The sequence below is a fragment of the Pteropus medius genome, unplaced genomic scaffold, assembly GCF_902729225.1.
Source record: "Pteropus medius unplaced genomic scaffold, Ma_sr-lr_union100, whole genome shotgun sequence".
NCBI classification, from domain to species: domain Eukaryota; kingdom Metazoa; phylum Chordata; class Mammalia; order Chiroptera; family Pteropodidae; genus Pteropus; species Pteropus medius.
In genome coordinates, this window is record NW_024356249.1 from 10,281,956 (window position 1) to 10,296,854 (window position 14,899).

At 39.9% G+C, this 14,899-nt stretch overlaps 1 protein-coding gene and 1 pseudogene across 2 annotated transcripts in view; one reads left to right on the plus strand and one right to left on the minus strand.

Annotated features, from left to right (window-relative positions):
- CALU (calumenin) overlaps positions 1-10,209 on the minus strand; it is a 24,053-nt gene extending 13,844 nt beyond the window's left edge. For both annotated transcript variants that reach the window (XM_039860937.1, XM_039860936.1), the window contains exons 1-2: positions 10,069-10,209; positions 1,413-1,645 (exon numbers count right to left, since the gene is read on the minus strand). In XM_039860937.1, the coding sequence (XP_039716871.1) occupies positions 1,413-1,633 (221 nt within the window). In that variant the 5' untranslated portion in view covers positions 1,634-1,645; positions 10,069-10,209. The remainder of the gene's footprint in view (positions 1-1,412; positions 1,646-10,068) is intronic.
- On the plus strand, positions 6,488-6,604 carry LOC120601423 (uncharacterized; annotated as a pseudogene).
- Positions 10,210-14,899: the final 4,690 nt, after the last annotated feature.

The following is a 14,899-nucleotide window of genomic DNA, read 5'->3' on the forward strand; positions in this document are numbered from 1 at the left end:
AATTTGGGAGGAGAAAATGGTACTTGGTTCACTTACACATTCCATGGAAAACATGATTTTAACTATCTTATTCCAATCAAATATGGAGTTTGCTCATGTAATTTTTTGATATTTACTGATGACAAAAAGAAACGATTCTCTCTACTTAAAACTGGTAGCAGAGCTATTCCACTATCTGCACAAAGCCAGAACATTCTGACTAACACCAAACCCAAGGGCCCTTCATTATTTAAGAGATTATTGCAAAGAGATATGCGTAGACTAAAATGTGAGTTGGACGTGGACGTTATTCATAGGCAAGACATGAAGCCAGAGAACATCCTCATGCAGCTCTATTTTCAGCACGGAATGTTAGGAGTTATAAGATTAAAATTAAAAGCAAGCATGGTCTCTCTAAGTTAGAAAAGCAACCTAACAAAAGACTGACTCTTTAATATACTTGTTTTCTCCATCTACTTTCAAATGTTTTAGGACAGTTTCTCATTCTACACAGCAAAATCTTTTGTCAGTGTTTAAGAATAAAACATTGTACCCTTCAGTTAGCAGATAACTCAATGAAAGAAAACCCTCTAATGTCTTCTAATCATAGTACTATCCAAAACAGCAGAATATTTTTGGAAATTCCTATGTGGTACAACTTTCCAGACCAATCTCTTGAATATAGTCCAGAATGTTTCACCAACAGTGGTCACTGAGAAAACATTCACTAAATTAATCTTAAAAAGCAAGGCTGTGGAAGAGCCAAAAGACATTCTCAGATCCTCAGTGAGAAATAATCAGCTGGGACTCTACTAAAATGCTTTGGGTGAAAGACACCTGCTGAGAGCGCAACAGAACCTGACCATGGCCCAACTCGTACTCTAACATTAAGACCATAATTTTCATAATCTTCTGAAAGACAAGGTCGGTCTGTTTTTGTTTTTAATTAAGCAAATACCTGAGAATGAAAATGAAGAGGGTGAAGGACATTCTCAGAAATCATAAACTTTACAGAAATTTGTCCAGGGATCTAATTTGTAGTTTATTATCCAAAGACTTGGCTTTGGCAACAATAAATAGGTCACAAATAGTTTTTTAAAATTAAAAGAAGCCCCTCTTTTCCCTACCATGGAATGTTCCTTTGGGATCAAGATGATGCAGTTCAAGCTGGGTCCTTTAATATTTGGATATTAATATTTAATATTTCTAGGCAAAAATGACTTTGCTTTGTAGAATGAAATAAAAACTGTTGTTCAATAGAGAAATGTATGAAAGCAAGCACTTAATTTTAGTGGTAGCAATTCTGTGATTATTTTCAGAAGATGTAGTTCAATAGCTTTACTAGGTGACTGAGCCAGTAGAGAAAAAAAGAATAAGCTGATTTATAAAGAACGTCATTACCCTAACTAGTCCCCTGAGAGTGGACACCTTACCCAAGCCTTTCCTTGCTTTCTTCTGGTGTCAGCTGATCAAAGGTCTTTGCTTCTTCAGCACCCAAGAAGGCATCATGGTCATAATCGAAACTCTCAGCATCGTTGTGAACCTTGTCGCTGAGCTGAGGCTCATGGTGCACACGGTCCTTTTTTTCTGTGGGCTTGCTCAAGGCAAAAGCAGTGCACAGGGACAGGCACATAAGAAACTGTCGCAGGTCCATGATAATCAGATCCTAAAGTTTAAGAGATGTAATTAATTCAGGAGGCAGTATGCTTATTAATTAAACAATTAATTAAAAGTTCATATCCAGTTAAATTTGATATTATCTATTATAAATTAATCCACAAAATAAGTTCAGTAGAATATCAGACTTTCTGGTTTTACGTTTAGAAATTTTCATCAATTTCCTTCATTTGATTGTAGGCTGACATGGAATTATAAACATCCACCTTGTAAGTAGTCTTCTTTTAAAAATTACCAAAGTAGAACTTTAATCCTTCTGCCCAAGTTGATAAGACTTAAAAGAGAAAGGACCAAGATTCAAATCCAGACCTATTGACTCCAAATACTCTTTGTACTACATCAGTGGACTGGTCTTCAAACCTGGCTGGTTATTACAATGACCTCGGAAGCTTTGAAAAAGTTTTCCCTATTGAATTAGAATCCCTGAAGTTGAATCCAGGCATTTGTAGTTTTAAATGCTACCCAGGTGATTCTCATGATCATCAGATTAGGAGCAAATAAAATATTTAAGTGGTGTCCTTGGCCTATAGCACCCAGCCATCTCCCACATTCAGGCTCAATCTTAAATCACCTTCAAAGATCAAACCATTCACATGGTACAGTGATGAATAACACCTGCTTTATCACTCCATATACTGTGTCTCCCAAGCTTTTCCAGGTGTAAGGACCACCTGGAATACTGTTCAAAGTACAGTTTCCCAGGCCCTACTCTGTACCTTCAGAATCACTGCAGTCACAGGTGATCCTAATGAACAAGCACAAGGCTGGAACACTTTTATCAAAAAATGTGACCAAAAAACTGCAGAGAAAAAAAAATTGCAGAGACGCTTCGGGATAGAGCCTGTTTGGCACACTCTACAGATACCCCATGGTACTGTCCACAGAGGTTAAGTAAGGTCTTTAGAGAAAAAACTGTAAAATTAAAGATCCAGGGTCAAGATTTCCTCAGGCTTTCATATTTTAACTAATCCTTCAGTAGAACATGAATTCGGAATGCTTCCCCCCACCGCCACCCCCCACCCCGAGATGAGAGTAAGTTTTTGCCAAGTATCTCTTGCTCATTTCCCTTTATGACCAATGGCTCCCTTTCTCGATAGGTGGTTATTAGGCATGAGGCTTGTTGTGGGTGAACTGCATCCCCCGAAAAGAAATGCTGAAGTCCTAACCCCTGGTACCTGTGAATATGACTTATTTGGAAATAGGATCTTCGCAGAAGCAATCAAGTTAAAATGAGGTCATTCTTGATTAAGGTGGGCTCTAATCCAATGACTGATGTCCTTAAAATGGATGGAAATTTGGACAAAGACACACAGATAAGAGAATGCCATATTATGAAAAGAAGCAGATTGGAGTGATGCACCTGCAAATCAAGGAACCAGAAACTAGGAAGAGGGAAGAAAGGATCCTTCCCTAGAGCCTTTAGAGTATGGCTCTGCCAACACCTTGACTTCTAGCTTCTAGCCTCTAGAACTTGAGAAAATAAATTTCTGACCTTTTAAGCCACCCAGTTTGTGGTCATTTGTTACAGCAGCTCTAGGAAACTAACGCAAGGTTACAGTACAGGGGAACACTGAATCATATGAAAGTTAAAAGCATTACTTGTCCTAATCTGCAGATTAAACCAGCCACAGACTTCACCTTCCTCAGGATGTCACTAGTGGAACAATCTAGTCTAAGGGCTCACATCTTATATGTAAATATTTTTTAATATAAAAACTTTTTCAGCATAGCTTCTATCTCAGTGGTTCTCAATCCAGACTGTACCCTAGAATCACCTGGACAGTTTTTAGAAAATATGACTACTACATCCCACCTCTATTAATATTTTTAAAAGACAGCCAGGTTAAGAACCACTGTTCTAACCAAACTTTCAAACAGCCATAATAATATCTTAAGAAATTTGACCTGAAATCATACTTAATATGAAGAAACTGCATAAATCTGATTCTGCCTCAAAATTTGGGAACTAGAATGAAGAGAGTGAATTGTGCCAGGGGATAAGGAAATTAAATATGCTAATAGGCTAGCCATACTTCAATGTATCCACCTTTCTTATGACCCCCAAGTAGTAGCTAAAGTTACACTGTATTACCTTGGATTTACAAAGACCTTTAGATTCAATGAGCTAATCAATGCTAAACAGTTAATGATGAGTATGTTATACAAGGACTCTTTAAAGGTAGAAAGAAAGAAACTGGAACAGTGTCAATAAAACTGAGTAACGTAGTGAAGGAGCTAACAGGAGGCAGTCCCTTCCCAAGGGCCCGCTCTGGAAAAAAAAAAGTACTCTCACTGGATGGTTGTTAAGACTAATGAAAACCCATGAGAGGAAGAAATGTGAAAGCAGACCTGAAGATCCTTAGAGAAAGGAGAAGATGCTACTTTTCCACCAATGCTGGCACTCAGGTAAGCTTCTAAAAGTTTATGAACATTGTTTCATGCTATCTGATCAAAACACTCAAATTTGTATATAAAGATACTTGTATACAGATGTTCAATGATGACAGCTTATATTAAAACATGGAAAACAAAACAGATTAAGAAGTATAAATTGGTAGTTACAAAATAGTCATGGGAAAGTAAAGTACAAGGAATACAGTCAATATTATTGTAATAACTTGGTTTGCTGCCAAATGGGTAATAGACTTATCAGGGGTATTACTTATTAAGTTATGTATATCTAACCACTATGCTGTATACCTGAAATTAGTAATATAATATTGAATGTCTACTGTACCCGGAAAAAAACTTTTAAAATTTTTTTAAGAAAGGAAAACTAAACCAGAGAACTAATATGCATTAAGTCTATACTATGGGACACTACAGAGGTTAAAAAGAATGAGGTGGCTCTATCTGCACTGAAACTGAGAACTCACCAAGATGTGTTAAGTGAACAAAAAAGCAAGTTGTAAACAGTGTCAAGATCTGATTTATGTAAAAAACAAAACCAAGCAGCCTCCCCAGGTTGTTTATAGTTGTATAAAACATATATGCACAAAAATGGTGCGGGAGAAGAAACATCTATCTGTAAACAGTGGTAACCCCTACACTCAAGGAAAAGAGATGGGGTGGGGTGGTGAGGCTGGGGTGGAGTGAACTTTAATGTACTCTGTTGTGTTATCTATATTTTGTAAATGAACACACACTCACGTGTGTTGCCTTTTTATGTGTGCTACTTTTTAAACATTAATAACGCTCCAGCCTACCCCTCAATAATTCAACTGATCAACCAAATCAGTGGAACAATAAAGAGAAAATTAGAGATTTAGTCGCTCTCTTAAACATCAAAGTAAATATGCCTTTATTTTAGAGCAAAATGAAACTTCCATCTCAAACTACTAATAATTCTTTAGACAAATAAACCTCATTAGAGGCAAGGAAGGGATTATATGTTGTTGACATTTTGTGATACATCCAAACAATATCTATGTTACAGGTTCCCAGAATCAAGTAAAATCAAGATTTAACGCAACAGAGGAGTTTCCTTATACCTATTAATTAGGGGACTTCACATTTAGGAAATTTTTTTTTTTTTTTAACGCCTACAGCACCTGGTCTCCCATCCAAGTACTAACCAAGCCTGACCCTGCTTAGCTTCCGAGAACGGACAAGATAGGGCACGTTCAGGGTGGCATGGCTGTAGACTTAGGAAAATTTTAGAAATCATTAATTACATCCCTAGAATATTGTAACAATTCTTGCATTAATACCCTAACTCTTATAAACTCCAAATGTTACACTATGACTAAATGCTTAAGCCCACTAACACCATTAGGGGCTGGAAAAGGTACTATACAAAGTTTTGATACATACGACTACAGCAATGTAACAAATCTATTTACTGTTATTTAGAGAGAAAACTATATTTAAATCTGAGGCTTAACATCTTGATACAAGAATAAGAAAAGAAATCCAGAGTAAAAGCCCAGTGATCTGGCTTTATCATTTATGCAGCTCTCTTTCCTTCCCCTCTCTCAATTAAACTTTCAATCCCAACCCTTTATAGGCTCCTCCATTTTGTTAACCAATATTTTTCAGGTCTCCACGATCCCAAATCAGTCTCTCTCAGACCCCATATGCTCTTCCCTTCCCTTTACCCACTTTCTCTAGTTGTTGTCTATGTCGCGGTCTGTTTCCTCACCACCTACTGTCACACTGAAATCTGTCTACCACTGATGAAATTGCCTGCAAAGGTCATCAAGGATTATCTGATTGACAAAGACAGTGAGCAATGCAAAAGTAACTTAAATATATATGCTCTTTGTGCCCACATATAAATATACGCCCACGCATATAAATATACAATCCCTGGCTATTAGAAACTTTAACAAAAGGCTCTTGTTTTATGATTACAGACACTAAAAAAGACTACTAGATTTATCTAAATCCACATACATGTGGATTTTTAAGTAGAAACAAAAATGTTTAAGTAGAAACAAAGGATATCCCTCAAAACAAGATATTTTATGTGGGAAGATGTGAGAAACACAAAACCAGTTTTCACACAAGGCATTTGAAGAACTACATTAGTGCAGTTATTTCTGAAGCATCTTTCTCTTTTCAACCACTAAAACCAAATGATAAAGTTAAATGACCCTTCTCTTTCTCCTTTCCTCAACTATATATCCAAAGATAACATGACATATATGAAGGACTTGGTTTTATATGAGTTTTTACCATGTGACCTAGAAGGTAAATCAATAGTTGTGAAAAATGCATCTCCCCATCTCCCATTTCTCAAATGACCTGTAAGTTGTTCTAAAATTCTGCCCCACCCTCACCAAGGGTAACAGCTAATAGTTTTTCTTATTAAAAAAAAAAAAAAAATCTAGTCTATGGCCATGCCACCCGGAACAAACTCGATCCCGTCTGATCTCGGAAGCTAAGCAGGGTAGGGCCTGGTGTACTTAGATGGGAGACCACCTAGGAAGACCAGGTGCTGTAGGTGTAAAAATAAAAAAACAGAGGATTGTAAACTGACAAGTTCCTTGTAATCTGTGAGGTCAACCAAGGGTTGCCTCACCTAAAAAAAAAAAAAAAAAGATTAAAAAAAAAAAAATCTAGACTTGCACTGTCCAGGACAGTAGCAACTAGCCGCATGCGGCTACTAAGCATTTGAAATGTGGCTGGTGTGAATTAAGATGTGGTAATAAGTGTTGTACTTTATCATCAAACATGTGGTATTGTGTATGTATTAAATGTTAAAATTAATTTCACCTGTTTTAAATTTTCACATGAAAATTTTAAATTACACTCATAGCTTGTATTATATTTCGATTGGATAGTGCCACGTTAGACAAACAAAAGGGCTAGAACAGAAATCAAGTACCTATCATTCTTTTGCAATATGCCATCAATAATTGTCTTCTGCAAAGTTATTTTCATGAATTGTTCCAGTAAATTTATAAGAAGAAAAGATTAATGACATAAGCTTGAATTTCTTTCAATAACAATAAGCCTTAAGAATCAGTTTATATTTTCCATTCAAAAATTTCCTTGAAAGCTCTAAATTCTTGCCACTTCTCCTTCAGTCATTCTTTAAAAAATCAATTGGTTACAGAACATTTAAAAGTAAACTGTTTCCAGGAAATTAAATGCCTGGATTAAATTCAACTTCTCAAGAACATTAGCACTGAGTGATCCTGCAGTTATTCTGGTTGACCAAAGACCCATTGCTCAATGTTAAAAAGTGGAAGAAATGGGTGTGGTGATAAAATTCCAGTTCTCTGAGTTGGATAGTCAGGAAAAAAGGCATTCTCTATAATGCAGCAAAAGCATTATGCATCAATTGTGTACTGGGGGGTGGGGAGGACAGTCTGATAGCAATCTAACTGTATACTAGGGCCCGGTTATGAAATCTAGAAATTAAAGCTATTTGGTTATCTGACATTCTTCACTTACAAACTTTGGCACAAGCACGCCAATGGATTATCACATTAAAGTAATGTCATCCTTCAAAATTTGATAAAAGAGATAATGACAACCCATGTATTCAATGTTTCTCTACTGATGGAACAGAATTACATTAATTAATTAATACATTCTAATTAATTATTTGTGTGACTGAGGGCATATATTCATAAAATGGTTGAATATATAAAAGTACAATAATTAGCTATAGTAGAAAAGCTTTGAGAATGACCAAGTGTTATTCAGGCTTCATTAATTCTATAACCAAAGCAACCCAGTACAAATGCAAAATTTTTCTGTCTACAGAGTAAAAAATTTTCTTTAAGAAAAAGTTCTAAAAATTCTGGGAAGAAAAAAGATTTCTTTCTGGCCGATGAAACTTTAATACATAATTAATTGCCATAGGAATGTTATGCAAAATGTAGGGACAAGAGCCTTGGTTTCTAGTTGTCGTTTTGCCGTGCACGGGTAGCATGCATAAAGTCCTTGAGAATTTGGTAGTTATTTTAGCTCAAACTCTCTTCAATGCCAAATGTCTATAAATAATTTTTAAATCCTAGATGAAAAGATCTATCTCATCACTCTAGCTAGAAATGATCTGTACCCATTCCTCTAAACTTTGAAAACTTGTTTGTACCACTCCACAATAATAACCAAAGGCTACCTTAACTCCCCTATAGATGCTACACTTTTGGAAGGCAGGATCTCAGCTAATATTAAATCAATATCCCTCTACAGTCCCTAATACGGTCTTGCACTTTTTATATACCAATACATTTTACCAGACTAGTAGGACAGTACTTGGCAGCAATGTAAGTTCCTGCCTGTATGCTCCCCACCCCCCAATTCCCCTTACCGGATGTGGCCAGCAGCCAGCAACAAATTGTTATTTCAGCGGTCCTAGCTAATACATAAATTGCAACATCAACAACATCCATATTTAAGAGTTCATAGAGGATGGAGGACCTCACGGCCTAGCTAGCATCTCCAATAGCTATCCCTTGGCTACACCTCTGCCCTTCCAACTCCCCTGGCATATCCATGTTACAGAAAATCTGTGTTAATATCAATGTACTGATGATCCATACTGGTGCAATGTATAGAAAATACCATCAATAAGTATCTTTTGACACATCATAGGATGAATGGCAAACAATGATTACACTGAAAGTGATGAGTCGATTGCAAAGTTGTATCTGAGCACCATCCACTCAAACATAACTCAATTCATCTTTGTTGGCTCATAGTTCTCCCAGTTGTGATAGTTCAAAGGATCCTACTGAAGATTCCTGAATCACAGTAAAACACAGATTAGGCCTAAGCAAACTCATCCTCTCCACACACAAATACCATTTACAGGTTATCTCTGGACCCTCATTTGCGCTATACAGTACTACATAAATTCTTCAGTGATGGCCATTGTTTGGTACTTGGTTAACTGAATCTCTGAATAAAGTCGAAGTCAAACATGATTTTGTCATGTTTCAAGTCCCATTCTACCGCAAAGACGAATTTATCAGCGATAACACAGTTCTCTACCTCCCAGCTAAAAAAAAATAATTTAAGATTCGTTAACATTGGCTTTATGGTCTACGCCGGGAAGTGAATGAAATTCATTTCTTAAAGATACTATTCTTGGAGTTTACACACTTAGGAATTGAGATCGAAGGCCCTCAGGTTTTATCAGAAGGCCCAAGAAGTTTTTGCCTTGATGCAAAAGCGGCTTTCAAAACTATATACACTACTAGACTCTTAATCAGGGCAGCTGTAAGGAATTACGTTCACTTGAGGGCATGCTAAAAATCAGAACTAGGGTTTGGAGCAAAGAGCAACAGAGCAAGGTAAAAATACTATCCCCTTACAAAGCTTTTATTTTCCGTCGCTGACTTAAGTACCTAGCTAGACATGTATGCTCGAAACATCCGGCTTTCCTTTAAAATTACATAATTTTTCTAAAAATCACATATTGTCTTCATGCTTTCCTTTCCCCCCTTGTTTCTACACCCTCAAAGTCAGCGAACGCGACTTTCTTGGCAGATACACGGTACTCTCGGGATGTGGCCTTGGGGCGGGGCTGGCGGACACAAGCAAGCCCGTGAGGGGGAGGTGGCTGGGAGCAGTTACAAATAACTCTAACTAACCAGCGGCCCTCCGACCTTCAAGAGCTAAACGAGAGTAACCCCGTAGTCCGAAGGACTCGGCCAGTGGCGGGGACGGAGAACGAGGACGTGGCAAACCAGGCACAAAAGCCAGGAGCTAGAGTTCGCCGGGACCCAAGACCCTTTCTAGAGCGTGCCGGAGGCGAGACGCGGCCTCCAACCCAGGCTGCGCGCGCCGAGAGCCAGGGATCGGGCGCCGGTTCAGGCCCGGGTCCTCGAGCTAGCAGAAACACAGGCCCGGGCGGACGGAGACTCAGGCTGCCTTGGGAGCGAAGCCTGAGGACAAAAAGAAAGGGAAAAAGGAGGAGGCTGCAGAGAAAGGGCCGAGCACCTTCTTACTTACCTTTCCTCCTATCGCCCACAGCCCAGGATGCCCCAGCCTTAGCTCATCCACCGGCTCTACTCACGCGCTCAAGCACCGCCCAACCGGAAGGGGCTCCGTGCCCCGCCCCCCGCCTTGCCTGGGGCTCCTGACCAATCAACAGCAAACCCGCTGCGGACGCAAAATCGTCCTGGGCAGCCATTGGTCCAGCAGTCGCATAGCCATGATTGGCTGGAAAGCGCCACGTCCCCGCCAGCGCGCCTAGTTGCGTGGACCGAATTCCAGCCCTACTGTAGTCCTGGGTCTTGTTGGGATGGCGGCTCCAGGCCCCTACTCCCTGCGGCTTGTGGGCGTGGCTGCCTGGCTTCCGTGTCCTAGCTCACAGCGCCTGTGACTGGGTCTTCACAGGGCTTCTAGAATTAGCTTTCTAGTTAATGTCCACTCGCATCTAGGGCTGAATTAATCCAACTGTGTTGTGAAGGATAAATGGGCCACATACTAAATCTGACAAACTCTGTATGGTGGACCTTCTGAACTCAGACCAAAAGTGACCACATAGGATGGTCTGAACATAAAAATTCCTAGCTATAAGCGAGTCATGGCAAGTAGTCACATCCTAAGCCTATGGCTTCCTTGATAAAGGTCAAATCTTTACCTTAAGTGAGCCCATCTATTGTCTTTTTGCATCAAAGATAATAACATGCCCTAGAAATGTCAGTGTACTCTCCCGGACCGCTCAAAGAGGGCAGCAGAGCATGAGACCCCCGAACCTCTCCTTGTTCTCTTGCTCCCCGCATACAATCTCTACGTGCTGTAAATGGTAATTAACTATCCATAACTATCCTGTACTCACCAATGTAAAAGAAGTATATGTTGCTCGATTTTTGCCTTTTTATCCAATCCCAGAGATTCCCCCACACACTTTGTTTTCTCCCACCCCCTTAATCTACCACCAATGGATTTCATGTAACCCTCCTTACAACTACTCCTTTAATTCTAACGTATAAAGTAAGCTGCAAAACTGCCATTTTCCAGAGCATTTTCTCAAACGATTGAGATTTTGCTTCCCAGTAATTGTCATCAGTTTGGCTCAAATAAACTCAAAAATTTTCTACAGGTTTGGATGTTTCTTACATCGACTGTGTCAATCACTAACCGTATTGAACAACCCCAACTTCTTTTACTTCAGTGCTACCACCATGATAAGGTAGTCTACAGCAGACTCTTTACCCTTGGCTGCTGTGTATCTTTCTGCTTTATCTCCCACGCTCTTTTTCACATGTCTTGCTCTCTGGCCACTGTCATCTTAGTGTTCCCTCACAGTCCACCCTTTCATCTCTCTACGGTCTTTCATCAAGTGATTTGCTACACCTGGAATAAGTGCATTTTTCCAGATTCTCTGCCTTGTGAATGCCAATGAAAGTTCCAGTTCATAGACATCCCGGTTCAGATGTTAGCTCTAGAAGCTTTTCCTGACCCCATTAGGCATAATAATTCCTCCCTTATTTGCCTTTGTAGCAATTTGTATCTTCAGTACAATTTGTTTGCCAAATTTTGGTACAAAATGCTGCTTATTCATATGTCCTCCTCCAGTCTAGTCTCTGGGGTAGAGACTCGCCTTATTCTTTTTTGTATCTACAGCTCTGAGCTTACCACCCAGTTCAAAATAAATGCTTAAATAATGTTAAGAGAACAGACACATGTCCCTGATTTAAGAAGAACACAGGAAATTATTTACTTATTTATCTTCATGTTATGAAAACACATATTAAATGAGGGCTACTATGTTTGCAACACAAATGGAATATAAACCTACTGTGTTCTTAGCACATAAAACCTCTGTACTTTAAAATCCAGTTGAGACAAGTAGTATGCTCATGAAAGAGTTAAAAACTTAGACGTTATTTTTAAGCACTGAGATGAGAGGCTGACAACTAATGTTTCTGGAATTCAGACCAAAGAGTGACAGTGGTCCTTGGTGGTAGCCAGAGAGGGCTTCCTAAGAAGGTATGACTCAGGCTAGACTAAGGCAGTCTTGAATGCACTATTCAGCAAGAGTAATAAGAAGAACAGAGGCAAGTAGGGGACAGTATGCGAGGTAAATTTTCAGGTCAGGTATGCAATGAGGGAGGTAAAAAAAAGAGGGGTAGAGGAGGGCATGAAGGGAAAGCATAGATGGTAAATTTTATAGGTAATGGAAGGTCTTAACAATCTGAGGAGCCTGAGCTGAAGGCCATGGGAATTGTGGGTCTTCTTCTGAAGGTTTCTAAGGTGTCTACAGAAGAGGTGAAACGAAATTGATAGTGCTTCTTTTGTAGATTCATTATAAAACAGGCTGCATCAGGAGGTATTTTAAAAAGTATTTTAAAAATGCCTCCTTGAAGTCAGGTACTGCGCTAGGTGCTGATGAACCCACAATGAATAGGACATAGTCTCTGCCCTCAAGAAACTGCAGCCTAGTGGGAGAGCTACCCATCTTGGCAATGTCGTAGAGGAGGCTGGGTAAGGTAGTGAGACTCTGCCAGAGATGGGGTCCCCCGACCCTGATGTTCCCTGTGGATAGGGCCTGGCCTAGGCAGAGCAAGGGAAATGCAGAGGAACACTTACTTATACATGAGAAAAAAAATTTTAAGTGGAAATAATAAGTTCTGGACTTAGTGACTGCTTGGATGAAAAAATAAGAGTACTCAAAAATTTAAAGTTTTAATCATGGAAACTGGGAGAATTCGCAAAATGAGTGGAAGATGAGGGAAATAATGAGTTAAATTCCAGACATGGTAAGTATAAGGTGATAGCAGAATATCTGAAAAGAAAGAACAAATAGGCTGGAGGAGATACTTAGAAGGGCCATTGGCCAGGAGGCAGCTGATGGAGCCATGAGAACAAAAGTGCTTTTTGAGGAGAGACATGCAGAGTAGGCCACCTGGGGGCACCAGAGTTAGAAGGTAGGTGGAAGAGGAAAAGGAGTTGGGTTGGTGACATTCATAATAAATGTCACCTCGAATGTACCCATGGCCACCTAGCCCTGGATTCTGTCTCTGAGAGCACTGAAGGACTGTTTATGGCAGGTATAACAATACCAACCTTGAAAGACTGATGTTCTTCAAGCATTCCAACTCTGCTCACATAGTGTTACTAAACATTCATTCCACAAATGAGTATTTTGTTTCCTGTGAGCCAGATGCTGTTCTAGGCACTGGGGATATGTCAGTAAACACAATGGTGCTTACATTCTGGTATGTAGTTAATAAAAAATATAAAAAAGCAAAATACATAGGATAAGAGGCGGTAATAGGTGTTTAGAGCTAAAATAAAGCAGAAAGGAGAAAAGTGAGTGTTGGGACTATCTGGAGTAGTTTTGCAGTCTTAGAAAGGGTGGCCAGGGAAGGATCGTGAAGAAAGTGACATGTGAGTGAACACCTGAAGGTGGTGAACAATGTTCCAGGAAAGCGGAACAACAAGGGCAAGGGCCCTAAGTTGAAGCGTGCTCGGAGTGTTTGAGGAACAGCCGGAAGCTAGTGTGACTGCAGTGTAGGAACTGAGGAGAGGAGAGGACACGAAGTCAGAGTAGTATCAGGGATGGGGGAAGGGTGGGGAGGGATGCCATATAGGGCCTTTAGGGTATCATAAAGACTTTGGCTATGAATGAGATGGCATAGAAGAGACTGGCTATTTACCAAACTGTGTCCTCTTCACCCTGTGACTACAGCAGGACTACATTTCCCAACCTCCCTTGAAGTGTGGCCAGGCGACTGAGCTCTGGCCAATGGAAGAGAGGAGGAAATGATGTCTGCTACTTCCAACACCGGCCATACAAATCTGCCACGTGTGATTCTTCAGGCTCTTCTCATTCTGTGGCCACCCTAGAAGCCATGTAGCACAGATGGCAGAGTCAGAAGATGGAAGGAACCAAGGTTCCTGTTAAGAACCACTCATTGAACAGGAATGCCCTTTACAGACTTTGTGAGTGACAAATGAACTTCTGTTGGTTATTTTATGCCACTGATACATTGAAGTTTATCTTTTACAGAGCTAGCATTACCCTAATACAGATGGGAAGCCATTGAAAGGTTCTGAGTAGAGAAATGACATGATCTAAAATTTTAAAAGGGTCACATTAGACTGAAGAGATTGAGGCTAGAAGCAAAGAGTCCACTTAGGAGGCTTTTGCAACAATCTAGGTGATGATTAAGATGGCTTGGTCCAGAGTGGAAATAGTGAGAAGAGTCAGATTCTGAATATATTTTGAAAGTAATTTAAAAGGATTTCCTAGTGGGTTGGAAATGGTGTGGAGAAAACAAGAGGAATCAAGGATAACTCCGAGGTTTTGAGCAACTAGAAAACCAGGATGGAGAAGATGTTAGGGGGAGAAAGTTTTGAGGGATCATATTGAGAGATTAGTTTTAGATATGTTGAGATGCCTATTAGACATTCAGATGGAGATGTCAAGTAGGCAGTTGGATATGTATCCCTGGAGTTCACAGAGGTCTGAATGAGAGGTAAAAATTGGGGAGTAATTGGTATTTATGTGGTGGGAAAGCCATGGGGTTGATTAGAAGAGACCCAAGGACTGAGTCTTGGAAATTTCTAATTTTCAGAGATGGTGGTGCGGGGTGGGGGGAGCAGAGGGAGTGTCGATGAGAATGAATCAGCAAAGGAAACTCAGAAGAAAAGCCAGTGGAGGAGGAGGAAAACCAGGAGAGTGTAGTGTTCTAGACTCCAAGTGAAGAGAGGGTTTCGAGGGGTAATCACATGTCACATGCCGCTAACAGTGAAATGTTGGCCATCAGCTTGAGCACTGTTGGATCAGGTTTACTGGGGTAATGGGTGCAAAACCCTCCTGGAGGAGTTC